The 26,306-nt window shown below is 38.2% G+C and overlaps 1 protein-coding gene and 3 long non-coding RNA genes across 7 annotated transcripts in view; all 4 read left to right on the top strand.

The window, feature by feature from the left end:
* The window catches only part of map7d1b (MAP7 domain containing 1b), an 81,252-nt gene extending 77,664 nt beyond the window's left edge, over nucleotides 1-3,588 (top strand). For all 4 annotated transcript variants that reach the window (XM_005173747.2, XM_005173748.2, XM_005173746.2 and 1 more), the window contains 5 exon segments: nucleotides 750-800; nucleotides 884-932; nucleotides 1,043-1,103; nucleotides 1,191-1,417; nucleotides 3,036-3,588. In XM_005173747.2, coding sequence (XP_005173804.1) covers nucleotides 750-800; nucleotides 884-932; nucleotides 1,043-1,103; nucleotides 1,191-1,417; nucleotides 3,036-3,046 — 399 coding nt within the window. In that variant the 3' untranslated portion in view covers nucleotides 3,047-3,588.
* A 1,651-nt stretch (nucleotides 3,589-5,239) lies between these two features.
* LOC137488463 (uncharacterized) lies at nucleotides 5,240-6,107 on the top strand. Its single transcript, XR_011007500.1, has 2 exons — nucleotides 5,240-5,277; nucleotides 5,944-6,107. It is a non-coding gene; the product is annotated as an uncharacterized lncRNA (long non-coding RNA).
* Nucleotides 6,108-15,009: 8,902 nt separating this feature from the next.
* Nucleotides 15,010-15,873, top strand: LOC137488461 (uncharacterized). Its single transcript, XR_011007498.1, has 2 exons — nucleotides 15,010-15,047; nucleotides 15,710-15,873. It is a non-coding gene; the product is annotated as an uncharacterized lncRNA (long non-coding RNA).
* Nucleotides 15,874-24,803: 8,930 nt separating this feature from the next.
* LOC137488462 (uncharacterized) lies at nucleotides 24,804-25,667 on the top strand. Its single transcript, XR_011007499.1, has 2 exons — nucleotides 24,804-24,841; nucleotides 25,504-25,667. It is a non-coding gene; the product is annotated as an uncharacterized lncRNA (long non-coding RNA).
* Nucleotides 25,668-26,306: the final 639 nt, after the last annotated feature.

The following is a 26,306-nucleotide window of genomic DNA, read 5'->3' as shown; positions in this document are numbered from 1 at the left end:
AGAATTAATTAGTTATTGGAAATTAGTTATGATTATTATTGTTGAAAAAATGTGTTGAAAATAATATCTATGTTAAATATTTTAATTTCACGGAAGGGCTAATAATTCTTACCAGCTATATGTTAAAATATAGTGAGTGCATACTATATTAATATTATTATTATTACTTATTGTTATTACTTTCTCAGCATTAGGACAGAAAGAACTGTCTAAACTGGTAAAATCCTCCAAATCAACAACGTCAAAATATATTTGGCGCTGTCATAATTGTGCAATCGTAAGTAATTAGTTATTGGAAATAATTTATTGAAACTGTTATATTTAAAAATAAGTTGAAAAAAATCTGGCGGCACGGTCACTCAGTGGTTAGCACTTTCACCTCAAAGCAAGAAGGTTGCTGGTTCGAGTCCCGGCTGGGTCAGTTGGCATTTCTGTGTGGAGTTTGCATGTTCTCCTCGTGTTGGCGTGGGTTTCCTTTGGGTGCTCTGGTCTCCTGGGTTGCAACTAGAAGGGCATCCGCTGTGTAAAACATATGCTGGACAAGTTGGCGGTTCATTCCGCTGTGGCGACCCCTGATGAGTAAAGAGACTAAGGAAGAAGGAAAATGAATGAATGAATGAAATAATTGTTAAATATAGCACTTGGGAAATATGTTTTAATTACACAGAGGGACTCAAAATTTTGTCTTCAATTGTATTTGAGATTTTAGTTCAGCTCTGTTGGTTTAACGTTTGTGTTTACATTTTTAGCGTCTGGAAGAAATCATGAAGAGGACTCGTAAGAGTGACGCAGGAGCACAGGTGAGATGTGTGTGTGTTTCATAAATTCATCTTAAACACACTCAATAAAAGAAAATTAACCTGGTTTATTCATTTCTTTGCAGAAAGATGTTAAAACTTCAACTCAAGTGAATGGCAGAGTCACTGACAGCGGTAAAAATCTATTTATAGTTCTGTGAATATATAAAAATCACTCTTTTATTAATATCATGTAAGTAGGGTTCAAATAAAAAATACAATGTTGTTTTCCTCTCGTCTTGCAGTAATAAAGAAAAATCCGTCAGAAGCTCTTCATACTGGTGCGACAAACCAATCACCAATGAGGTAATCGAGACGCTGCATGAATTGAAATTGAAATGAAGCTGCATGAATTATGTTTTGCTTATTTTCCCGCTTGTGTGTCTTCCTCAGCTCTGTGTCCTGGGACGCAGCACCGGTCATTAACGGAGCTCCGCCCACTAAGCATCAGAATGGACTGTCCTCCAATGGAGACGCAGCAGACTTTGAGGAGATAATCAAGCTGTCCAATCACAGCGGGAACAGTGGGCAAAGTCAACCGGCTGACCCAATCATGGCCTTCGAGGGAGGAGAACCGTTCATGATGAAGGCGGGGCCTATGAAACCTCAACATGTGGCAGGTAGAATCAGATTTTGTTAGATTACGTACAGTTGAAACCAGACGTTTACATACACTTTATAAAGAGGCACATAATTAGTTTTTTTTTTTTTTAAATGAGACTAAACTTATTTTTTAGGTAAGTTAGGATGATCACATTTGTTTCTGTTCTGCTTAATAGCAAAATAATGAGAGAGAGATTATAAGAGAAATTGTTATAACCTTTCTTGAAAGTCAAGTTTACATACAGTAAGATTATTCTGCCTCTGAAAAAGCTCAGATGATGATGTCAAGCTTTTGGAAGTTTCTGATTGGCTAATTGACAACATTTGAGTTAATTGGAGGCACAACTGTAGAATAGTATTGAAGGAAAACCTCAAACACACACTGCTTCCTTGTGTGACAACATGGGAAAATCAACTAGCCAGAATCAACAACAAAGCCAGGTTACAATTTGCTGAATTACACTGGGAAAAAGACAAATTTCATGAGACATGTGCTGTGCTCTGATGGAGCTAAGATTGAACTGTTTGGCTATAATGAGCAGTGTTACATTTGGAGGACGAAGGGGAAAGCTTACACGCTCATGGACACCATCCTAACTGTGAAGTATGGGGGCGGCAGCATCATGTTGTGGGGCTGTTTGGCTGCAGGAGGGACTGGTCCACTTCACAGCATAGAAGAAAGAACATCATGTAGAAATACTGAAGCAACATCTCAAGACATCAGCCAGGAAATGAAAACTTGGCCACAAATGGCTCTTCCAAACAGACCATGACCCTAAGCGTACTGCCAAATGAGTTCAAATGTGCTTAAAGGACAACAGAGTGAATGTTTTGGAGTGGCCATCACAAAGCCCCGATGTCAATCCTATAGAAAATTTGAGGGCAGAGTTGAAAAAGCTTGTGAGAGCAAGACAGCCAACAAATCTGACTCAGTTACACAAATTCTGTCAGGAGGAATGGGCCAAAATTCCAGCAAACTATTGTGAGAAGCTTGTGGAAGAGTACCCAAAACATTTGACCAAAGTTAAACAGTTTAAAAGCAAAGCGAAACAAACACCAAGGAAATGTGTGTAAACTTTTGACTGTCTAGAAATTAATAAAAATTCTCAATAAAAAATTCTCTCTTTATTCTGGCATTTAGCAAATGTAAATCATTTAGGTGATCCTAACGGACTTAAAATAGTAAACGTTTAGTATCATTTAACATCAGAATTTTTTTTTAAATGGTTGTGTTTCTTTTTTTTAGAGTGTATGTAAACTGCTGGTTTCAGCTGTATGTTAGATCATATATGGATTAAATCTGGTCACCAGTGGAGTTGCTTTCCAGTGTTTCGTCGTTCAGCAGTGACATTTACATTATACTGAACTGAACTAAACTGAACCTAAAATAAAATCTTGAAAATAATGTATAAAGGATGATTAAGAGAGTCTCCAAGCTATTTTCCATGCATGAAACTGATGATTTCTGCTGTTTGTTGACTTTAGGACAGTGTGAATGACTGAAAAAAGCAGCCTTGGCATTCTGCAAAGCGTCTCTATTTTCAGCTTCATAATACCAGTCATAGATGTTGTTGGCAAGCTTTTAACAGTTCAATAAATCATCTTCTCACATGTGTTTCTGCTGTTTTCCTGCAGAGGTGCTGTGAGAGATGAGATATCAGAGTCTTCTGGATATAAAGAGAAGAAGAGAAGCCTTACTCTACCACCGCTGCCACCCTGACGTGTGCCAAACCAACAAAAACAGACTGCTTTAACTTTAGAAACACAGCCGAGCCGGACGCGCTCTGGAGAAAGTGCCAGAAGACGACCTTAAAGAGACACTTATATACATATACAACGTTTGCAAAAAGTCTCTGTCTATTTCACTGTGTGTGTCATGGTGCAACATTTGTTGAGTTTCTTTAACAAGTCACCTGCCGATCATGTGGTGCACCTTAAAAGAGTCGCTATATATTGAATTTTAGAAAAGACAACTTGGCTTATCTTTATGATATGAATTATTGTTGTTGTTGTTGCTCTTGTTATGATGTATTGTTATCGTTCTTTTAAGTAGAGAAAAAAAGCAAACGTGTGTCTTGAACTATTGCGTTATTTAACGTGTGGCGCATCACAAGAGGCCGATATTCTGTATGTTAATGTATATTTGCCTGATTATGACAGACCTGTGGAATAAATCTTTATGAAAGGGGCTGTTTGTCAGTGAGTGGAGTGTTCGCTGTAGTTTAAGCTAATCGTAATAATGTGATCTTCATTTTAGTCTGGCTATATCATGATGGTAGAACAGTGCTTTATAATAATAATAATAATTCCTTACATTTATATAGCACTTTTCTTGGCACTCAAAGCGCTTTACACATAGGGGGAATCTCCTCATCTACTTTTTTTAATGCAAAAAAGAACATTGCAAAGATATAATAAGAACAACGAGACAAAGAGGGTTACATAAATAGAATTCCAGCAAATTAAACAAGTTTAAATGATTTACACCGAGAAAGTGTTTTACATGCAGTGTAATTGTTAGAGTCTTTTAAAGAGATCACATAAATTTCAAAGTCCTTTCTGAAAATAAAAAGGTAAGGGTGTTTCTTTGAAAATTAACATTTATGGAAGTAAAACTTTGCTATAAAAAACAATAAATCAATAAAAATGTACAATGAGAAGGATCTACACTCAGAGAGTAACCAAAGAACACAAGTTTTGGGGAAATACAGAAGTTTGGAAATAAGAATTTTTTAATGAAATTGGAAAAGTCAACCCAAAACACTTTACAGTAAGTACACTCCCAAAATAAATGCTTTAGTGTTTCATCATATTGAGTACAAAATGAGCATTTAGGGGAAATATTGTTATTAAATTTAGCTAGTTTGGTATTTATTGGGTAGCAATCTCCTCATCTACCACCAGTGTAGCATCCACCTGGATGAAGCGACAGCAGCCGTTTTCCACCAGACCGCACACCACAGACAGAGAAGACAGAGTGATAAAGCCAATTATGATATGGGGAGGGTTGCGAGGCCATGATGGACAGAGGCCAGTGGGTAAATTTGGCCAAGATGGCGGTGTTAAACCCGTACTCTTTTTTGAAAGATATTCTGGGATTTTAGGGTATATGCTGAAGCATGCTAGTAGGACTTTTAATTTGTCAGTAACCTGGGTTAAGCGCTTCCAGCAAACTGTCAAAGGAAAAAGCAGCACGTTTAAGGTCTGTTTTCTTTAAAAATCAGCGATCTCCACTGGCTGAGTGATATCCGATATAAAGTGGGTCTCAGATTGTACAAGAAGCACTGCATTAAATTACATTTCCCCCGCCATGTCTTTATAATATGAGCATTTATTTTACCTCATTTTATTCAATAGAGCGTCTGCGCTAGTCTGCCGATTCTGACGGCCGAGTGGGCCTTTTGTCTCGTTTTACGCTTGAACAACGAAATGAATGCCAAAGTTTATTTAACTGAATGTATTTTAATTGCATCACGACATCAATGATGTAAAAGGAACCGTATAAAATGGAATAAAACTCACAACAACCGGTCACCGGAAGTTTATAAGTATGGGAACAACACTAGCTCGGCATATATCCAATTATATTCATCTGTCTTCATATTCTACTGCATCCTAGAATATTACAGAGCACCAAAAATGTAAAAATATATATTTATTATATTTAAGACATTTTTGTCAACAGCAGACGGCAACTAGCCGTGACGCAAATTCCCGAGAATCTGTGCTCCAATCAGCTTAGCCCTCCTCAGCGCTCGCCATGACGACGAGACAACAGTGTGCCTTGTAAAAATTTGCATATGCATTCCTATAAAGCTCGTGTGCTCTCACTCAGCGTCGTCAGTTCGCCCGGTGTAGCTGTTTGTACTTGACCAAGGTGAGTTCAATACCGACGGTACGAGTGGAGCTAAGCCAAACTCACGAAGTCCGCTTCGTGATGCTTCACCCGGGCCCGTCTGTGCTGTAGTTCCTTGCGGTTTGCGTACATAAACGCAATATCGCGAAGAATATTACGTGTTTGTTGCTCGAAATGTGCCGCCGAGCAACATCCAGTGAATACTGGCACGGCCTGGCGCCCGGTCTTTCCGTGCACTCCCTGGGGCGAGGCGGCCTTTGAGCCCTAGGCAGGGAACAAACAACCCCCGAGGACCCTCAGGGAAACACGGGGGGCCGGTAGTGGGACCTCGCTGCGAGGGTTATGGTGGGTGGGAGTAGCGAGGCCCACTCATCTTCTATTTTAAACTATAGTTTCAAACTTTAGTTTACTATAGTTTGAAATAGAAACCATGATAACTGTTATGATTTAACTTTATGCAAAGAGCCTAGGATGACCAAGAGCAACAGATTCGGCCATTTTGAAGTGAAAGTGATCGCTCGTGCATTGGATATCATTGCTGACGCAATGGCAAACAGCGGCTTTGTTTTTATTTAATTTATTCAAAAAGCGCGTTGTTTCCCAAATTGCACTAGAGTATCGCCTCTTGGTGATTCTATGCTCTCTGCTCTTTGTCTGAATGTTGTAATGTTTTGCTTTGTTTTTCAGATGAGTTGTTGAGCAAAGAAGGACTATTGAAGACAACAGTTGAAGACGACCGCGGGGTATCTCCACGAGCGCGCGCATCATAATGTTTCCGGTGTGTTTTCTGAGAGTTTGTCTTGTTTAGAAAAGTTTGCAGGTCAAACAAAATAAACTAAACTCTTCCTAAACATCTGTCTCGTGTTTTATTTGTCCTCTACAGCAATACACTGTCATACAAGTCTGTTGAATGCATTTGTATGCAGCATGGTTTGACAATACAGTAGTCTACAAATAAATAGTTATCAATGTACCTTCAATAGTCAACATTTGGTGTATGTAATCAAAAGTTAATCATATTTGTCCTAAGACATAAGAGTAATGTTATGGTTGTTACATACCTGTATTTATTATTATTATGCTGTATGTTTAAAACCAGCAGATTTACTATATATGTAACATGTCATGAACTTACTGTTATTCAAAAATTTGCTTAATGTCTTAAGACAAGAATGGGTGTTGTCTTTGGTTTTATGTCAACCTACTGTAGGTTTTAGGGTGAATACAGCAGATATAGGCAACCTATATCATAATATTGGTAGTCTGAGTTTTTTAATGACCCAAATCAAGTAAAACGTCTCTTCCTCAAGCATGCAAAAGTCAAATATAGATATATATAAAACACAGTTTCCAACAATAAAATGTTGTCTTGTGAAAAAGACCAGTGGGGTTGGTAAGAAAAAATAGTTAATGTCAAATTATATGTATTTATAAAAGAAGTTCATAATATTTGGTCATTACATTATGTGACCGCTAGATGGCGCTCGTTTAAAAGAAGCGTTCATTTCAAAGGAGCGTTACCCTGTACTAAAATGGCGGATCTGTTGACGCATTCCGTCCATAAGACAACATTAGGGTAGGCGACATTTAACGTATATATCCATGGACGCTATAACTAGTATTCTCGTCGTATCATGCTCAACTCTTAATACTCTTTTACGCACTTTGAGAGTGTTTGCGTTATTTCAGAGAGATATTAAGCACATATGAAGTAACAGTGTCATCTGTGTACTATAGTTACACAATGCAGCATTTAGCTCGCTCGTAAACATCGCTGCTGTCCTCAGATCATTGTCTGAGCAGAAGTTTCATCATTAGCCCTGACTGTCAGATGCTCTTCATCTCAGGAGCTTTATTTTTAGATGCTTGATAACAGATATAAGGTGAGTTATGGCTGGAGTGGACGCTGCCAGACGGGCTTATATTAATTTTGGCATGACAGGAGCGAACAGGATACTAATGAGTGACAGAGAGAGTCCACAAAAACTGCTCTCCGGTTGCATTTCATTTGATGAATATTATCTTTTAGAGCTTCAAGTCTTGCCTCAGGTGTTTCTCGTCAGATTTGTCTTAGAAAGGTGAGAAATGTTTGAGTTTAAGACATATACTTAAATTAATATATAAGTACTGAAATAGCCAATAGTGCATTTGTATAAGATTTTAGGTAGATCGTAAACCCATATTATGAAATCATGATCGACTTATTGATTGACTTATTTAAATATATAATAAAAAAACATAATTCAATATTAAACATAAATTGTAAGAAAATCTAGCAAGATTACTAATACCTGCAGTAAACTACAATTAAAATAAAAAGTGAACATTAAATATTAGATGAAAGGCTTAACTTGAATAAGCAATCAGTTTTAAAATGAAGAATATTAAAAGCCCATAAATAATGCTGATTTTTATTTTTATTTGATCCCAAAGTCTGAACTGAACTGGCTGATGAGGCTCTGGATGCAAAGTTCATGTTTGCCTTTAATCTTTGACCTTTAAATTCCCATCCAGCAGTACAGTATGTTGTGTCAGTATAAATCTGGCTATAAAGCCTCATTGAACAATTTCCCAAAAGCCAGTGCAAGGTGTAAAGACAACTGAGAAATGACTGTTTATATATATATATATATATATATATATATATATATATATATATATATATATATATATATATATATATATATATATATATATAGCGAGAAGAAAAACAGTTTTTAATTTTTTTCAAACCATTTTAAGGTCAATGTTATTAGCCCTCTTAAGCAATATTTTTTGTATAGTCTACAGAACAGACCACTGTTATACAATGACTTGCCTAATTACCGTAACTTGCCTGAATAACCTAGTTAACCCTTTAAATGTCACTTTAAGCTGAATATTGAGAAATGTCTAGTCAAATAATATGGACTGTCTGACATCAAAACGAATATTTGCTGAATGTGAATTGAATGTCTTGATGTAGTTACCCTCTAGATCAGTTCGGGAATGTAAACAGTTTGCTGGTGTGACAGGCAGGATTGCAGAGTCGTGCTGTGTGGCGATCCTTCATTCACTCCGGACGGTCTCATTGACACACTGATTACATTACAGCGATCCAGAGTTCAAGCCAATTGAAGGACAGAATCGAGTTTCAATTGGCCAAATTTTCTCGGTCATTTAACTCTCCCATGTTGGCTTTCGGGTCACTTTGGTGTTTTGGTTTTTTTAACAGCAGGAAAACAACCAAACAATATTTTTTCGTCTTGTTTACACTCACCGGCCACTTTATTAGGTACACCTTATTTATTTGCTTTCAGAACTGCCTTAACCCTTCATGGCATAGATACAACAAGGTACTGGAAATATTCCTCAGAGATTTTGCGCCATATTGACATGATAACATCACACAGCTGCTGCAGATTTGTCGGCTGCACATCCATGATGTGAATCTCCCGGTTCACCACATCCCAAAGGTGCTCTATTGGATTGAGTTCTGGTGACTGTGAAGGCCAATTTGAGTACAGTGAACTCATTGTCATGTTTAAGAAACCAGTCTGAGATGATTCACGCTTTATGACATGGTGTGTAATCGCTGTTGTCAGCACTGTTGTTATAAAGGAATGGACCACCACAACCAGCCTGAACCGTTGATACAAGGCAGGATGGATCCCTGCTTCGTGTTGTTGTCGCCAAATTCTGACCCGGCCATCCGAGTGTCGCAGCAGAAATAAAGACTTATTAGACCAGGGAACGTTTTTCCAATCTTCTTAACGTTCGCTTCGTTAACGAGCAGTTGAACAGGTGTACCTAATAAAGTGGCCGGTGAGTGTATGTGTGTGTATTGACTTTACTAGTTTTCTCTGAGACACTCATCGCTCCAGAAACTTTCCATGGGCCCTATAGTAGATGACTATTTTTGTGTTAGCAGCTGCCAGCAGTCTTAATAACAGCCGGAGAAGAATGTGTGTCTATAATCTCTAAGCTTTTACTATGATTATAATATTGGAAGCCATTGTCAAGAGATAGTCCACCCAAAACTACAAGTTCTGTCAACCTTTACTCAGACTTCACTTTCTTCTGCTGGAACGCAAAAGAAGATCATTTGAAGGCTGTTATCATCCATCCACATGGTTAATCAGCTATAGATCGCATACGGCTGCAGCCGGAAGTTAACTAGAATTATTATTATTATTTATTAAATTTCACATTAATTATAACTCATTAATGCCTACCCCTACCTTAACCGTCACAATAATGTAAAACAGATCTGGACTCTTCTCTATTAGTATAGCTGATTAACAATGTGAATGGGCGATAACAGCCTTCTGAGTGACATTTACTGAACGGAAGGCCCCTACTGGCCCATATCTATCAGCTGATAACCACTGATAAAGCTGATTAAAGCAGCTGACTGGACATGGTGAAACAACATTATTGGACCACACTAACCAGCCAAACGTGGGGTCCCATATGTGACATGGCACTAGACTTTTAGGTATTTTAGAGATGTGTAATAAATTAATGTATGATGTGGTTTTATGTGTCTTTGGCAGCGAGAAGAGGCTGAATCCAAAGCCCGAGAGAAAGCAGAGAAACAGGGGATCGAACGAGAGAAACACTTCCAGAAGGAGGAGCTGGAACGCTTGGAAAGAAAGAAGGTAAAATAAAAGTCCACCAATCAAGCTAAACACAGCATCACGCTCTCTCATTCACACACACACATAGGCGTGCTCGCTCGCTCGGGAGTGATATTGTTAGACCGCCCGCTCCCGCTCAAATTACACCAGTTACCGACCGCTCCCATGCTTTATCCGGAAATTAATCCCACGCTGCAAGAAATCTGGTCGGGTCCCGCAGACCTCTAATCTGGCATTACGGTGGCTCAGTGGTTAGCACTGTCGCCTCAAAGAAAGAAGGTCGCTGGTTCGAGTCCCGGCTGGGTCATTTGGCATTTCTGTGTGGAGTTTGCATGTTCTTAGTGTGTGTGAATGAGTGTCTATGGATGTTTCCCAGTACTGCTTTGCAGCTGGAAGGGCATCCGCTGTGTAAAATATATGCTGGATAAGTTGGCGGTTCATTCTGTTGTGGTGACCCCTGATAAATAAAGGGACTAAACTGAAGAAAAATGAATGAATGAATTTTTTTAAATGGTTAAATATAGCACTTGGGAAATATGTTTAAACGATTTAAATTTCACAGGAAGGCTCAAAATTTTGTCTTCAATTGTATTTGAGATTTTAGTTCAGCTCTGTTGGTTTAACGTTTGTGTTTACATTTTTAGCGTCTGGAAGAAATCATGAAGAGGACTCGTAAGAGTGACGCAGGAGCACAGGTGAGATGTGTGTGTGTTTCACAAATTCATCTTAAACACACTCAATAAAAGAAAATTAACCTGGTTTATTCATTTCTTTGCAGAAAGATGTTAAAACTCCAACTCAAGTGAATGGCAGAGTCACTGACAGCGGTAAAAATCTATTTATAGTACTGTGAATATATAAAAATCACTCTTTTATTAATATCATGTAAGTAGGGTTAAAATAAAAAAATACAATGTTGTTTTCCTCTCGTCTTGCAGTAATACAGAAAAATCCGTCAGAAGCTCTTCATAGTGGTGCGACAAACCAATCACCAATGAGGTAATCGAGACGCTGCATGAGTTGAAATTGAAATGAAGCTGCATGAATTATGTTTTGCTTATTTTCCCGCTTGTGTGTCTTCCTCAGCTCTGTGTCCTGGGACGCAGCACCGGTCATTAACGGAGCTCCGCCCACTAAGCATCAGAATGGACTGTCCTCCAATGGAGACGCAGCAGACTTTGAGGAGATAATCAAGCTGTCCAATCACAGTGGGAACAGTGGGCAGAGTCAACCGGCTGACCCAATCATGGCCTTCGAGGGAGGAGAACCGTTCATGATGAAGGCGGGGCCTATGAAACCTCAATATGTGGCAGGTAGAATCAGATTTTGTTAGATTACGTACAGTTGAAACCAGACGTTTACATACACTTTTTTAATAGGCACATAATTATTATTATTTTTTTTTAAATGAGACTAAACTAATTTTTTAGGTAAGTTAGGATGATCACATTTGTTTCTGTTCTGCTTAATAGCAAAATAATGAGAGAGAGATTATAAGAGAAATTGTTATAACCTTTCTTGGAAGTCAAGTTTACATACAGTAAGATTATTCTGCCTCTGAAAAAGCTCAGATGATGATGTCAAGCTTTTGGAAGTTTCTGATTGGCTAATTGACAACATTTGAGTTAATTGGAGGCACAACTGTAGAATAGTATTGAAGGAAAACCTCAAACACACACTGCTTCCTTGTGTGACAACATGGGAAAATCAACAAGCCAGAATCAACAACAAAGCCAGGTTACAATTTGCTGAATTACACTGGGAAAAAGACTAATATTGGAGACATGTGCTGTGCTCTGATGGAGCTAAGATTGAACTGTTTGGCTATAATGAGCAGTGTTACATTTGGAGGACGAAGGGGAAAGCTTACACGCTCATGGACACCATCCCAACTGTGAAGTATGGGGGCGGCAGCATCATGTTGTGGGGCTGTTTGGCTGCAGGAGGGACTGGTCCACTTCACAGCATAGAAGAAAGAACATCATGTAGAAATACTGAAGCAACATCTCAAGACATCAGCCAGGAAATGAAAACTTGGCCACAAATGGGTCTTCCAAACAGACCATGACCCTAAGCATACTGCCAAATTAGTTCAAATGTGCTTAAAGGACAACAGAGTGAATGTTTTGGAGTGGCCATCACAAAGCCCTGATGTCAATCCTATAGAAAATTTGAGGGCAGAGTTGAAAAAGCTTGTGAGAGCAAGACAGCCTACAAATCTGACTCAGTTACACCAATTCTGTCAGGAGGAATGGGCCAAAATTCCTGCAAACTATTGTGAGGAGCTTGTGGAAGGATACCCAAAACATTTGACCAAAGTTAAACAGTTTAAAAGCAAAGCTAAACAAACACCAAGGAAATGTGTGTAAACTTTTGACTGTCTAGAAATTAATAGAAAATTCTCAAAATAAATCTCTCATTATTCTGGCATTTAGCAAATGTAAATCATTTAGGTTATCCTAACAGACTTAAAATAGTAAACGTTTAGTATCATTTAACATCAGACATTTTTTTAAATGATTATGTTTCTTTTTTTAGAGTGTATGTAAACTGCTGGTTTCAGCTGTATGTTAGATCATATATGGATTAAATCTGGTCACCAGTGGAGTTGCTTTCCAGTGTTTCGTCTTTCAGCAGTGACATTTACATTATACTGAACTGAACTAAACTGAACCTAAAATAAAATCTTGAAAATAATGTATAAAGGATGATTAAGAGAGTCTCCAAGCTATTTTCCATGCATGAAACTGATGATTTCTGCAGTTTGTTGACTTTAGGACAGTGTGAATGACTGAAAAAGCAGCCTTGGCATTCTGCAAAGCGTCTCTATTTTCAGCTTCATAATACCAGTCATAGATGTTGTTGGCAAGCTTTTAACAGTTCAATAAATCATCTTCTCACATGTGTTTCTGCTGTTTTCCTGCAGAGGTGCTGTGAGAGATATCAGAGTCTTCTGGATATAAAGAGAAGAAGAGAAGCCTTACTCTACCACCGCTGCCACCCTGACGTGTGCCAAACCAACAAAAACAGACTGCTTTAACTTTAGAAACACAGCCGAGCCGGACGCGCTCTGGAGAAAGTGCCAGAAGACGACCTTAAAGAGACACTTATATACATATACAACGTTTGCAAAAAGTCTCTATTTCACTGTGTGTGTCATGGTGCAACATTTGTTGAGTTTCTTTAACAAGTCACCTGCCGATCATGTGGTGCACCTTAAAAGAGTCGCTATATATTGAATTTTAGAAAAGACAACTTGGCTTATCTTTATGATATGAATTATTGTTGTTGTTGTTGCTCTTGTTATGATGTATTGTTATCGTTCTTTTAAGTAGAGAAAAAAAGCAAACGTGTGTCTTGAACTATTGCGTTATTTAACGTGTGGCGCATCACAAGAGGCCGATATTCTGTATGTTAATGTATATTTGCCTGATTATGACAGACCTGTGGAATAAATCTTTATGAAAGGGGCTGTTTGTCAGTGAGTGGAGTGTTCGCTGTAGTTTAAGCTAATCGTAATAATGTGATCTTCATTTTAGTCTGGCTATATCATGATGGTAGAACAGTGCTTTATAATAATAATAATAATAATTCCTTACATTTATATAGCGCTTTTCTTGGCACTCAAAGCGCTTTACACATAGGGGGAATCTCCTCATCTCCTTTTTTTTAATGCAAGAAATAACATTACAAAGATATAATATGAACAAAGAGACAAAAAGGGGTACATAAATAGAATTCCAGCAAATTAATCAAGTTTAAATGATTTACACCAAGAAAGTGTTTTACATGCAGTGTAATTGTTAAGAGTCTTTTAAAGAGTTCACATAAATTTCAAAGTCCTTTCTGAAAATAAAAAGTAAGGGTGTTTCTTTGAAAATTAACATTTATGGAAGTAAAACTTTGCTATAAAAAACAATAAATCAATAATAAATTTACAATGAGAAGGATCTACACTCAGAGAGTAACCAAAGAACACAATTTTTTGGGGAAATACAGAAGTTTGGAAATAAGAATGTTTTTATGAAATTGGAAAAGTCAACCCAATACACTTTACAGTAAGTACACTCCCAAAATAAATGCTTTAGTGTTTCATCATATTGAGTTCAAAATTAGCATTAGGGGAAATATTGTTATTAAATTTAGCTAGTTTGGTATTTATTGGGTAGCAATCTCCTCATCTACCACCAGTGTAGCATCCACCTGGATGAAGCGACAGCAGCCGTTTTCCACCAGACCGCACACCACAGAGAGAGAAGACAGAGTGATAAAGCCAATTATGATATGGGGAGGGTTGCGAGGCCATGATGGACAGAGGCCAGTGGGTAGATTTGGCCAGGGTGCCGGGGTTAAACCCGTACTCTTTTTCGAAAGATATTCTGGGATTTTAGGGTATATGCTGAAGCATGCTAATAGGACTTTTAATTTGTCAGTAACCTGGGTTAAGCGCTTCCAGCTAACTGCCAAAGGAAAAATCAGCATGTTTGAGGTCTGTTTTCTTTAAAAATCAGCGATCTCCACTGGCTGAGTGATATCCGATATAAAGTGGGTCTCAGATTGTACAAGAAGCACTGCATTAAATTACATTTCCCCCGCCATGTCTTTATAATATGAGCATTTATTTTACCTCATTGTATTCAATAGAGCGTCTGCGCTAGTCTGCCGATTCTGACGGGCGAGTGCGAGTAAATGGTCTTTTGTCTCGTTTTACGCTTGAACAACTGAATGAATGCCAAAGTTTATTTAACTGAATGTATTTTAATTGCATCACAACATAAATGCTGTATAAGGAACCGTATAAAATGGAAAAAACTCACAACAACCGGTCACCGGAAGTTTATAAGTATGGGAACAACACTAGCTCGGCATATATCCAATTATATTCATCTGTCTTCATATTCTACTGCATCCCAGAATATTACAGAGCACCAAAAATGTAAAAATATATATTTATTATATTTAAGATATTTTTGTCAACAGCAGACGGCAACTAGCCGTGACGCAAATTCCCGAGAATCTGTGCTCCAATCAGATGAGCCCTCCTCAGCGCTCGCCATGACGACGAGACAACAGTGTGCCTTGTAAAAATTTGCATATGCATTCCTATAAAGCTCGTGTGCTCTCAGTCAGCGTTGTCAGTTCGCCCGGTGTAGCTGTTTGTACTTGACCAAGGTGAGTTCAATACCGACGGTACGAGTGGAGCTACGCCAAACTCACGAAGTCCGCTTCGTGATGCTTCACCCGGGCCCGTCTGTGCTGTAGTTCCTTGCGGTTTGCGTACATAAACGCAATATCGCGAAGAATATTACGTGTTTGTTGCTCGAAATGTGCCGCCGAGCAACATCCAGTGAATACTGGCACGGCCTGGCGCCCGGTCTTTCCGTGCACTCCCTGGGGCGAGGCGGCCTTTGAGCCCTAGGCAGGGAACAAACAACCCCCGAGGACCCTCAGGGAAACACGGGGGGCCGGTAGTGGGACCTCGCTGCGAGGGTTATGGTGGGTGGGAGTAGCGAGGCCCACTCATCTTCTATTTTAAACTATAGTTTCAAACTTTAGTTTACTATAGTTTGAAATAGAAACCATGATAACTTATGATTTAACTATGCAAAGAGCCTAGGATGACCAAGAGCAACAGATTCCGCCATTTTGAAGTGAAAGCGATCGCTCGTGCATTGGATATCATTGCTGACGCAATGGCAAACAGCGGCTTTGTTTTTATTTAATTTATTCAAAAAGCGCGTTGTTTCCCAAATTGCACTAGAGTATCGCCTCTTGGTGATTCTATGCTCTCTGCTCTTTGTCTGAATGTTGTAATGTTTTGCTTTGTTTTTCAGATGAGTTGTTGAGCAAAGAAGGACTATTGAAGACAACAGTTGAAGACGACCGCGGGGTATCTCCACGAGCGTGCGCATCATAATGTTTCCGGTGTGTTTTCTGAGAGTTTGTCTTGTTTAGAAAAGTTTGCAGGTCAAACAAAATAAACTAAACTCTTCCTAAACACCTGTCTCGTGTTTTATTTGTCCTCTACAGCAATACACTGTCATACAAGTCTGTTGAATGCATTTGTATGCAACATGGTTTGATAATACAGTAGTCTACAAATAAATAATTATAAATGTACCTTCAATAATCAACGTTTAGTGTAGGTAATCAAAAGTTAATCAAAGTTGTCCTAAGACATAAGAGTAATGTTATAGTTGTTACATAACTATATTTATTATTATTTTGTTTGTTTAAAACCAGCAGATTATTTAAATATATATATATATATATATAACATGTCATGAACTTGCTGTTATTATAAAAATTGCTTAATAAAAAGTCCTAAGACAAGAATGGGTGTTGTTTTGGTTTTATATCAACCTACTGTAGGTTTTAGGGTGAATACAGCAGATATAGGCTACCTCTTTCATAATATAGTCGGAGTTTTTAATGACTCAAATCAAGTAAAACGTCTCTTCCTCAAGTACTTTTAGCATGCAAAAGTCAAATTTAAGTACATAAAATACAGTTTCCAACAACACAAATTTGTCTTGTGAAAATGACCAATGTGGTGTTGAGAAAAAAAAATTAATGTCAAATTATATATATATATATATTTATAAAAGAAGTGAATAAGTTGTCATAATATTTGGTCATTAGATTATGTGACCGCTAGATGGCGCTCGTTTAAAAGAAGCGTTCATTTCAAAGGAGCGTTACCCTGTACTAAAATGGCGGATCTGTTGACGCATTCCGTCCATAAGACAACATTAGGGTAGACGACATTTAACGTATATATCTATGGACGCTATAACTAGTATTCACGTCGTATCATGCTCAACTCTTAATACTCTTTTACGCACTTTGAGAGTGTTTGCGTTATTTCAGAGAGATATTAAGCACATATGAAGTAACAGTGCCGTCTGTGTACTATAGTTACACAATGCAGCATTTAGCTCGCTCGTAAACATCGCTGCTGTCCTCAGATCATTGTCTGAGCAGAAGTTTCATCATCAGCCCTGACTGTCAGATGCTCTTCATCTCAGGAGCTGTATTTTTAGATGCTTGATAACAGATATAAGGTGAGTTATGGCTGGAGTGGACGCTGCCAGACGGGCTTATATTAATTTTGGCATGACAGGAGCGAACAGGATACTAATGAGTGACAGAGAGAGTCCACAAAAACTGCTCTCCGATTGCATTTCATGTGATGAATATTATCTTTTAGAGCTTCAAGTCTTGCCTCAGGTGTTTCTCGTCAGATTTGTCTTAGAAAGGTGAGAAATGTTTGAGTTTAAGACATATACTTAAATTAACATATAAGTACTGAAATAGCCAATAGTGCATTTGTATAAGATTTTAGGTAGATCGTAAACCCATATTATGAAATCATGATCGACTTATTGATTGACTTATTTAAATATATAATAAAAAAACATAATTCAATATTAAACATAAATTGTAAGAAAACCTAGCAAGATTACTAATACCTGCAGTAAACTACAATTAAAATAAAAAGTGAACATTAAATATTAGATGAAAGGCTTAACTTGAATAAGCAATCAGTTTTAAAATGAAGAATATTAAAAGCCCATAAATAATGCTGATTTTTATTTTTATTTGATCCCAAAGTCTGAACTGAACTGGCTGATGAGGCTCTGGATGCAAAGTTCATGTTTGCCTTTAATCTTTGACCTTTAAATTCCCATCCAGCAGTACAGTATGTTGTGTCAGTATAAATCTGGCTATAAAGCCTCATTGAACAATTTCCCAAAAGCCAGTGCAAGGTGTAAAGACAACTGAGAAATGACTGTTTATATATATATATATATATATATATATATATATATATATATATATATATATATATATATATATATATATATATATATATAGCGAGAAGAAAAACAGTTTTTAATTTTTTTCAAACCATTTTAAGGTCAATGTTATTAGCCCTCTTAAGCAATATTTTTTGTATATTCTACAGAACAGACCACTGTTATACAATGACTTGCCTAATTACCCTAACTTGCCTGAATAACCTAGTTAACCCTTTAAATGTCACTTTAAGCTGAATATTGAGAAATGTCTAGTCAAATAATATGGACTGTCTGACATCAAAACGAATATTTGCTGAATGTGAATTGAATGTCTTGATGTAGTTACCCTCTAGATCAGTTCGGGAATGTAAACAGTTTGCTGGTGTGACAGGCAGGATTGCAGAGTCGTGCTGTGTGGCGATCCTTCATTCACTCCGGACGGTCTCATTGACACACTGATTACATTACAGCGATCCAGAGTTCAAGCCAATTGAAGGACAGAATCGAGTTTCAATTGGCCAAATTTTCTCGGTCATTTAACTCTCCCATGTTGGCTTTCGGGTCACTTTGGTGTTTTGGTTTTTTTAACAGCAGGAAAACAACCAAACAATATTTTTTCGCCTTGTTTACACTCACCGGCCACTTTATTAGGTACACCTTATTTATTTGCTTTCAGAACTGCCTTAATCCTTCATGGCATAGATACAACAAGGTACTGGAAATATTCCTCAGAGATTTTGCGCCATATTGACATGATAACATCACACAGCTGCTGCAGATTTGTCGGCTGCACATCCATGATGTGAATCTCCCGGTTCACCACATCCCAAAGGTGCTCTATTGGATTGAGTTCTGGTGACTGTGAAGGCCAATTTGAGTACAGTGAACTCATTGTCATGTTTAAGAAACCAGTCTGAGATGATTCACGCTTTATGACATGGTGTGTTATCGCTGTTGTCAGCACTGTTGTTATAAAGGAATGGACCACCACAACCAGCCTGAACCGTTGATACAAGGCAGGATGGATCCCTGCTTTCGTGTTGTTGTCGCCAAATTCTGACCCGGCCATCCGAGTGTCGCAGCAGAAATAAAGACTTATTAGACCAGGGAACGTTTTTCCAATCTTCTTAACGTTCGCTTTGTTAACGAGCAGTTGAACAGGTGTACCTAATAAAGTGGCCGGTGAGTGTATGTGTGTGTGTGTATTGACTTTACTAGTTTTCTCTGAGACACTCATTGCTCCAGAAACTTTCCATGGGCCCTATAGTAGATGACTATTTTTGTGTTAGCAGCTGCCAGCAGTCTTAATAACAGCCGGAGAAGAATGTGTGTCTATAATCTCTAAGCTTTTACTATGATGATCATATTGGAAGCCATTGTCAAGAGATAGTCCACCCACAACTAAGTTCTGTCAACCTTTACTCAGACTTCGCTTTCTTCTGCTGGAACGCAAAAGAAGATCATTTGAAGGCTGTTATCATCCATCCACATGGTTAATCAGCTATAGATCACATACGGCTGCAGCCGGAAGTTAACTAGAATTATTAATATTATTTATTAAATTTCCCATTAATTATAACTCATTAATGCCTACCCCTACCTTAACCGTCACAGTAATGTAAAACAGATCTGGACTCTTCTCTATTAGTATAGCTGATTAACAATGTGAATGGACGATAACAGCCTTCTGAGTGACATTTACTGAGCGGAAGGCCCCTACTGGCCCATATCTATCAGCTGATAACCACTGATTAAGCTGATTAAAGCAGCTGACTGGACATGGTGAAACGACATTATTGGACCACACTAACCAGCCAAACGTGGGGTCCCATATGTGACATGGCACTAGACTTTTAGGTATTTTAGAGATGTGTAATAAATGAATGTATGATGTGGTTTTATGTGTCTTTGGCAGCGAGAAGAGGCTGAATCCAAAGCCCGAGAGGAAGCAGAGAAACAGGGGATCGAACGAGAGAAACACTTCCAGAAGGAGGAGCTGGAACGCTTGGAAAGAAAGAAGGTAAAATAAAAGTCCACCAATCAAGCTAAACACAGCATCACGCTCTCTCATTCACACACACACATAGGCGTGCTCGCTCGCTCGGGAGTGATATTGTTAGACCGCCGGCTCCCATTCAGATTACACCAGTTACCGACCGCTCCCATGCTTTATCCGGAAATTAATCCCACGCTGCAAGAAATCTGGTCGGGTCCCGCAGACCTCTAATCTGGCATTACAGTGGCTCAGTGGTTAGCACTGTCACCTCAAAGAAAGAAGGTCGCTGGTTCGAGTCCCGGCTGGGTCATTTGGCATTTCTGTGTGGAGTTTGCATGTTCTTAGTGTGTGTGAATGAGTGTCTATGGATGTTTCCCAGTACTGCTTTGCAGCTGGAAGGGCATCCGCTGTGTAAAACATATGCTGGATTAGTTGGCAGTTCATTCTGTTGTGGTGACCCCTGATAAATAAAGGGACTAAACTGAAGGAAAATGAATGAATGAATTTTTTAAAAATGGTTAAATATAGCACTTGGGAAATATTTCTAAACGATTTAATTTTCACAGGAGGGCTTAAAATTTTGTCTTCAATTGTATTTGAGATTTTAGTTCAGTACTGTTGGTTTAACGTTTGTGTTTACATTTTTAGCGTCTGGAAGAAATCATGAAGAGGACTCGTAAGAGTGACGCAGGAGCACAGGTGAGATGTGTGTGTGTTTCATAAATTCATCTTAAACACACTCAATAAAAGAAAATTAACCTGGTTTATTCATTTCTTTGCAGAAAGATGTTAAAACTTCAACTCAAGTGAATGGCAGAGTCACTGACAGCGGTAAAAATCTATTTATAGTACTGTGAATATATAAAAATCACTCTTGTATTAATATCATGTAAGTAGGGTTCAAATAAAAAATACAATGTTGTTTTCCTCTCGTCTTGCAGTAATACAGAAAAATCCGTCAGAAGCTCTTCATAGTGGTGCGACAAACCAATCACCAATGAGGTAATCGAGACGCTGCATGAATTGAAATTGAAATGAAGCTGCATGAATTATGTTTTGCTTATTTTCCCGCTTGTGTGTCTTCCTCAGCTCTGTGTCCTGGGACGCAGCACCGGTCATTAACGGAGCTCCGCCCACTAAGCATCAGAATGGACTGTCCTCCAATGGAGACGCAGCAGACTTTGAGGAGATAATCAAGCTGTCCAATCACAGTGGGAACAGTGGGCAGAGTCAACCGGCTGACCCAATCATGGCCTTCGACGGAGGAGAACCGTTCATGATGAAGGCGGGGCCTATGAAACCTCAACATGTGGCAGGTAGAATCAGATTTTGTTCGATTACGTACAGTTGAAACCAGGCGTTTACATACACTTTATAAAGAGGCACATAATTAGTTTTTTTTTTTTTTTTAAATGAGACTAAACTTATTTTTTAGGTAAGTTAGGATGATCACATTTGTTTCTGTTCTGCTTAATAGCAAAATAATGAGAGAGAGATATTTTAAGAGAAATTGTTATAACCTTTCTTGGAAGTCAAGTGTACATACAGTAAGATTATTCTGCCTCTGAAAAAGCTCAGATGATGATGTCAAGCTTTTGGAAGTTTCTGATTGGCTAATTGACAACATTTGAGTTAATTGGAGGCACAACTGTAGAATAGTATTGAAGGAAAACCTCAAACACACACTGCTTCCTTGTGTGACAACATGGGAAAATCAACTAGCCAGAATCAACAACAAAGCCAGGTTACAATTTGCTGAATTACACTGGGAAAAAGACTAATATTGGAGACATGTGCTGTGCTCTGATGGAGCTAAGATTGAACTGTTTGGCTATAATGAGCAGTGTTACATTTGGAGGACGAAGGGGAAAGCTTACACACTTATGAACACCATCCTAACTGTGAAGTATGGGGGCGGCAGCATCATGTTGTGAGGCTGTTTGCCTGCAGGAGGGACTGGTCCACTTCACAGCATAGATGGCATCATGAAGAAAGAACATCATGTAGAAATACTGAAACAACATCTCAAGACATCAGCCAGGACATTAAAACTTGGCCACAAATGGGTCTTCCAAACAGACCATGACCCTAAGCATACTGCCAAATTAGTTCAAATGTGCTTAAAGGACAACAGAGTGAATGTTTTGGAGTGGCCATCACAAAGCCCTGATGTCAATCCTATAGAAAATTTGAGGGCAGAGTTGAAAAAGCTTGTGAGAGCAAGACAGCCTACAAATCTGACTCAGTTACACCAATTCTGTCAGGAGGAATGGGCCAAAATTCCTGCAAACTATTGTGAGGAGCTTGTGGAAGGATACCCAAAACATTTGACCAAAGTTAAACAGTTTAAAAGCAAAGCTAAACAAACACCAAGGAAATGTGTGTAAACTTTTGACTGTCTAGAAATTAATAGAAAATTCTCAAAATAAATCTCTCATTATTCTGGCATTTAGCAAATGTAAATCATTTAGGTTATCCTAACAGACTTAAAATAGTAAACGTTTAGTATCATTTAACATCAGACATTTTTTTAAATGATTATGTTTCTTTTTTTAGAGTGTATGTAAACTGCTGGTTTCAGCTGTATGTTAGATCATATATGGATTAAATCTGGTCACCAGTGGAGTTGCTTTCCAGTGTTTCGTCTTTCAGCAGTGACATTTACATTATACTGAACTGAACTAAACTGAACCTAAAATAAAATCTTGAAAATAATGTATAAAGGATGATTAAGAGAGTCTCCAAGCTATTTTCCATGCATGAAACTGATGATTTCTGCAGTTTGTTGACTTTAGGACAGTGTGAATGACTGAAAAAGCAGCCTTGGCATTCTGCAAAGCGTCTCTATTTTCAGCTTCATAATACCAGTCATAGATGTTGTTGGCAAGCTTTTAACAGTTCAATAAATCATCTTCTCACATGTGTTTCTGCTGTTTTCCTGCAGAGGTGCTGTGAGAGATATCAGAGTCTTCTGGATATAAAGAGAAGAAGAGAAGCCTTACTCTACCACCGCTGCCACCCTGACGTGTGCCAAACCAACAAAAACAGACTGCTTTAACTTTAGAAACACAGCCGAGCCGGACGCGCTCTGGAGAAAGTGCCAGAAGACGACCTTAAAGAGACACTTATATACATATACAACGTTTGCAAAAAGTCTCTGTCTATTTCACTGTGTGTGTCATGGTGCAACATTTGTTGAGTTTCTTTAACAAGTCACCTGCCGATCATGTGGTGCACCTTAAAAGAGTCGCTATATATTGAATTTTAGAAAAGACAACTTGGCTTATCTTTATGATATGAATTATTGTTGTTGTTGTTGTTGCTCTTGTTATGATGTATTGTTATCGTTCTTTTAAGTAGAGAAAAAAAGCAAACGTGTGTCTTGAACTATTGCGTTATTTAACGTGTGGCGCATCACAAGAAGCCGATATTCTGTATGTTAATGTATATTTGCCTGATTATGACAGACCTGTGGAATAAATCTTTATGAAAGGGGCTGTTTGTCAGTGAGTGGAGTGTTCGCTGTAGTTTAAGCTAATCGTAATAATGTGATCTTCATTTTAGTCTGGCTATATCATGATGGTAGAACAGTGCTTTATAATAATAATAATAATAATTCCTTACATTTATATATCGTTTTTCTTGGCACTCAAAGCGCTTTACACATAGGGGGAATCTCCTCATCTACTTTTTTTTAATGCAAGAAATAACATTACAAAGATATAATATGAACAAAGAGACAAAAAGGGGTACATAAATAGAATTCCAGCAAATTAATCAAGTTTAAATGATTTACACCAAGAAAGTGTTTTACATGCAGTGTAATTGTTAAGAGTCTTTTAAAGAGTTCACATAAATTTCAAAGTCCTTTCTGAAAATAAAAAGTAAGGGTGTTTCTTTGAAAATTAACATTTATGGAAGTAAAACTTTGCTATAAAAAACAATAAATCAATAATAAATTTACAATGAGAAGGATCTACACTCAGAGGGTAACCAAAGAACACAATTTTTTGGGGAAATACAGAAGTTTGGAAATAAGAATGTTTTTATGAAATTGGAAAAGTCAACCCAATACACTTTACAGTAAGTACACTCCCAAAATAAATGCTTTAGTGTTTCATCATATTGAGTTCAAAATTAGCATTAGGGGAAATATTGTTATTAAATTTAGCTAGTTTGGTATTTATTGGGAATTAATCTCCTCATCTACCACCAGTGTAGCATCCACCTGGATGAAGCGACAGCAGCCGTTTTCCACCAGACCGCACATCACAGAGAGAGGAGACAGAGTAATGAAGTCATGATGGACAGAGGCAAGTGGGTAGATTTGGCCAGGGTGCCGGGGTTAAACCCGTACTCTTTTTCGAAAGATATTCTGGGATTTTAGGGTATATGCTGAAGCATGCTAATAGGACTTTTAATTTGTCAGTAACCTGGGTTAAGCGCTTCCAGCTAACTGCCAAAGGAAAAATCAGCATGTTTGAGGTCTGTTTTCTTTAAAAATCAGCGATCTCCACTGGCTGAGTGATATCCGATATAAAGTGGGTCTCAGATTGTACAAGAAGCACTGCATTAAATTACATTTCCCCCGCCATGTCTTTATAATATGAGCATTTATTTTACCTCATTGTATTCAATAGAGCGTCTGCGCTAGTCTGCCGATTCTGACGGGCGAGTGCGAGTAAATGGTCTTTTGTCTCGTTTTACGCTTGAACAACTGAATGAATGCCAAAGTTTATTTAACTGAATGTATTTTAATTGCATCACAACATAAATGCTGTATAAGGAACCGTATAAAATGGAAAAAACTCACAACAACCGGTCACCGGAAGTTTATAAGTATGGGAACAACACTAGCTCGGCATATATCCAATTATATTCATCTGTCTTCATATTCTACTGCATCCCAGAATATTACAGAGCACCAAAAATGTAAAAATATATATTTATTATATTTAAGATATTTTTGTCAACAGCAGACGGCAACTAGCCGTGACGCAAATTCCCGAGAATCTGTGCTCCAATCAGATGAGCCCTCCTCAGCGCTCGCCATGACGACGAGACAACAGTGTGCCTTGTAAAAATTTGCATATGCATTCCTATAAAGCTCGTGTGCTCTCAGTCAGCGTTGTCAGTTCGCCCGGTGTAGCTGTTTGTACTTGACCAAGGTGAGTTCAATACCGACGGTACGAGTGGAGCTACGCCAAACTCACGAAGTCCGCTTCGTGATGCTTCACCCGGGCCCGTCTGTGCTGTAGTTCCTTGCGGTTTGCGTACATAAACGCAATATCGCGAAGAATATTACGTGTTTGTTGCTCGAAATGTGCCGCCGAGCAACATCCAGTGAATACTGGCACGGCCTGGCGCCCGGTCTTTCCGTGCACTCCCTGGGGCGAGGCGGCCTTTGAGCCCTAGGCAGGGAACAAACAACCCCCGAGGACCCTCAGGGAAACACGGGGGGCCGGTAGTGGGACCTCGCTGCGAGGGTTATGGTGGGTGGGAGTAGCGAGGCCCACTCATCTTCTATTTTAAACTATAGTTTCAAACTTTAGTTTACTATAGTTTGAAATAGAAACCATGATAACTTATGATTTAACTATGCAAAGAGCCTAGGATGACCAAGAGCAACAGATTCGGCCATTTTAAAGTGAAAGCGATCGCTCGTGCATTGGATATCATTGCTGACGCAATGGCAAACAGCGGCTTTGTTTTTATTTAATTTATTCAAAAAGCGCGTTGTTTCCCAAATTGCACTAGAGTATCGCCTCTTGGTGATTCTATGCTCTCTGCTCTTTGTCTGAATGTTGTAATGTTTTGCTTTGTTTTTCAGATGAGTTGTTGAGCAAAGAAGGACTATTGAAGACAACAGTTGAAGACGACCGCGGGGTATCTCCACGAGCGTGCGCATCATAATGTTTCCGGTGTGTTTTCTGAGAGTTTGTCTTGTTTAGAAAAGTTTGCAGGTCAAACAAAATAAACTAAACTCTTCCTAAACACCTGTCTCGTGTTTTATTTGTCCTCTACAGCAATACACTGTCATACAAGTCTGTTGAATGCATTTGTATGCAACATGGTTTGATAATACAGTAGTCTACAAATAAATAATTATAAATGTACCTTCAATAATCAACGTTTAGTGTAGGTAATCAAAAGTTAATCAAAGTTGTCCTAAGACATAAGAGTAATGTTATAGTTGTTACATAACTATATTTATTATTATTTTGTTTGTTTAAAACCAGCAGATTATTTAAATATATATATAACATGTCATGAACTTGCTGTTATTATAAAAATTGCTTAATAAAAAGTCCTAAGACAAGAATGGGTGTTGTTTTGGTTTTATATCAACCTACTGTAGGTTTTAGGGTGAATACAGCAGATATAGGCTACCTCTTTCATAATATAGTCGGAGTTTTTAATGACTCAAATCAAGTAAAACGTCTCTTCCTCAAGTACTTTTAGCATGCAAAAGTCAAATTTAAGTATATAAAATACAGTTTCCAACAACACAAATTTGTCTTGTGAAAATGACCAATGTGGTGTTGAGAAAAAAAAAAATAATGTCAAATTATATATATATATATATTTATAAAAGAAGTGAATAAGTTGTCATAATATTTGGTCATTAGATTA

Source organism: Danio rerio, chromosome 19 (assembly GCF_049306965.1).
Source record: "Danio rerio strain Tuebingen ecotype United States chromosome 19, GRCz12tu, whole genome shotgun sequence".
Taxonomy (NCBI): Eukaryota; Metazoa; Chordata; class Actinopteri; order Cypriniformes; family Danionidae; genus Danio; species Danio rerio.
The sequence above is the reverse complement of the archived record's forward strand: the minus strand, read 5'-3'. Positions and strand labels throughout refer to the sequence as shown.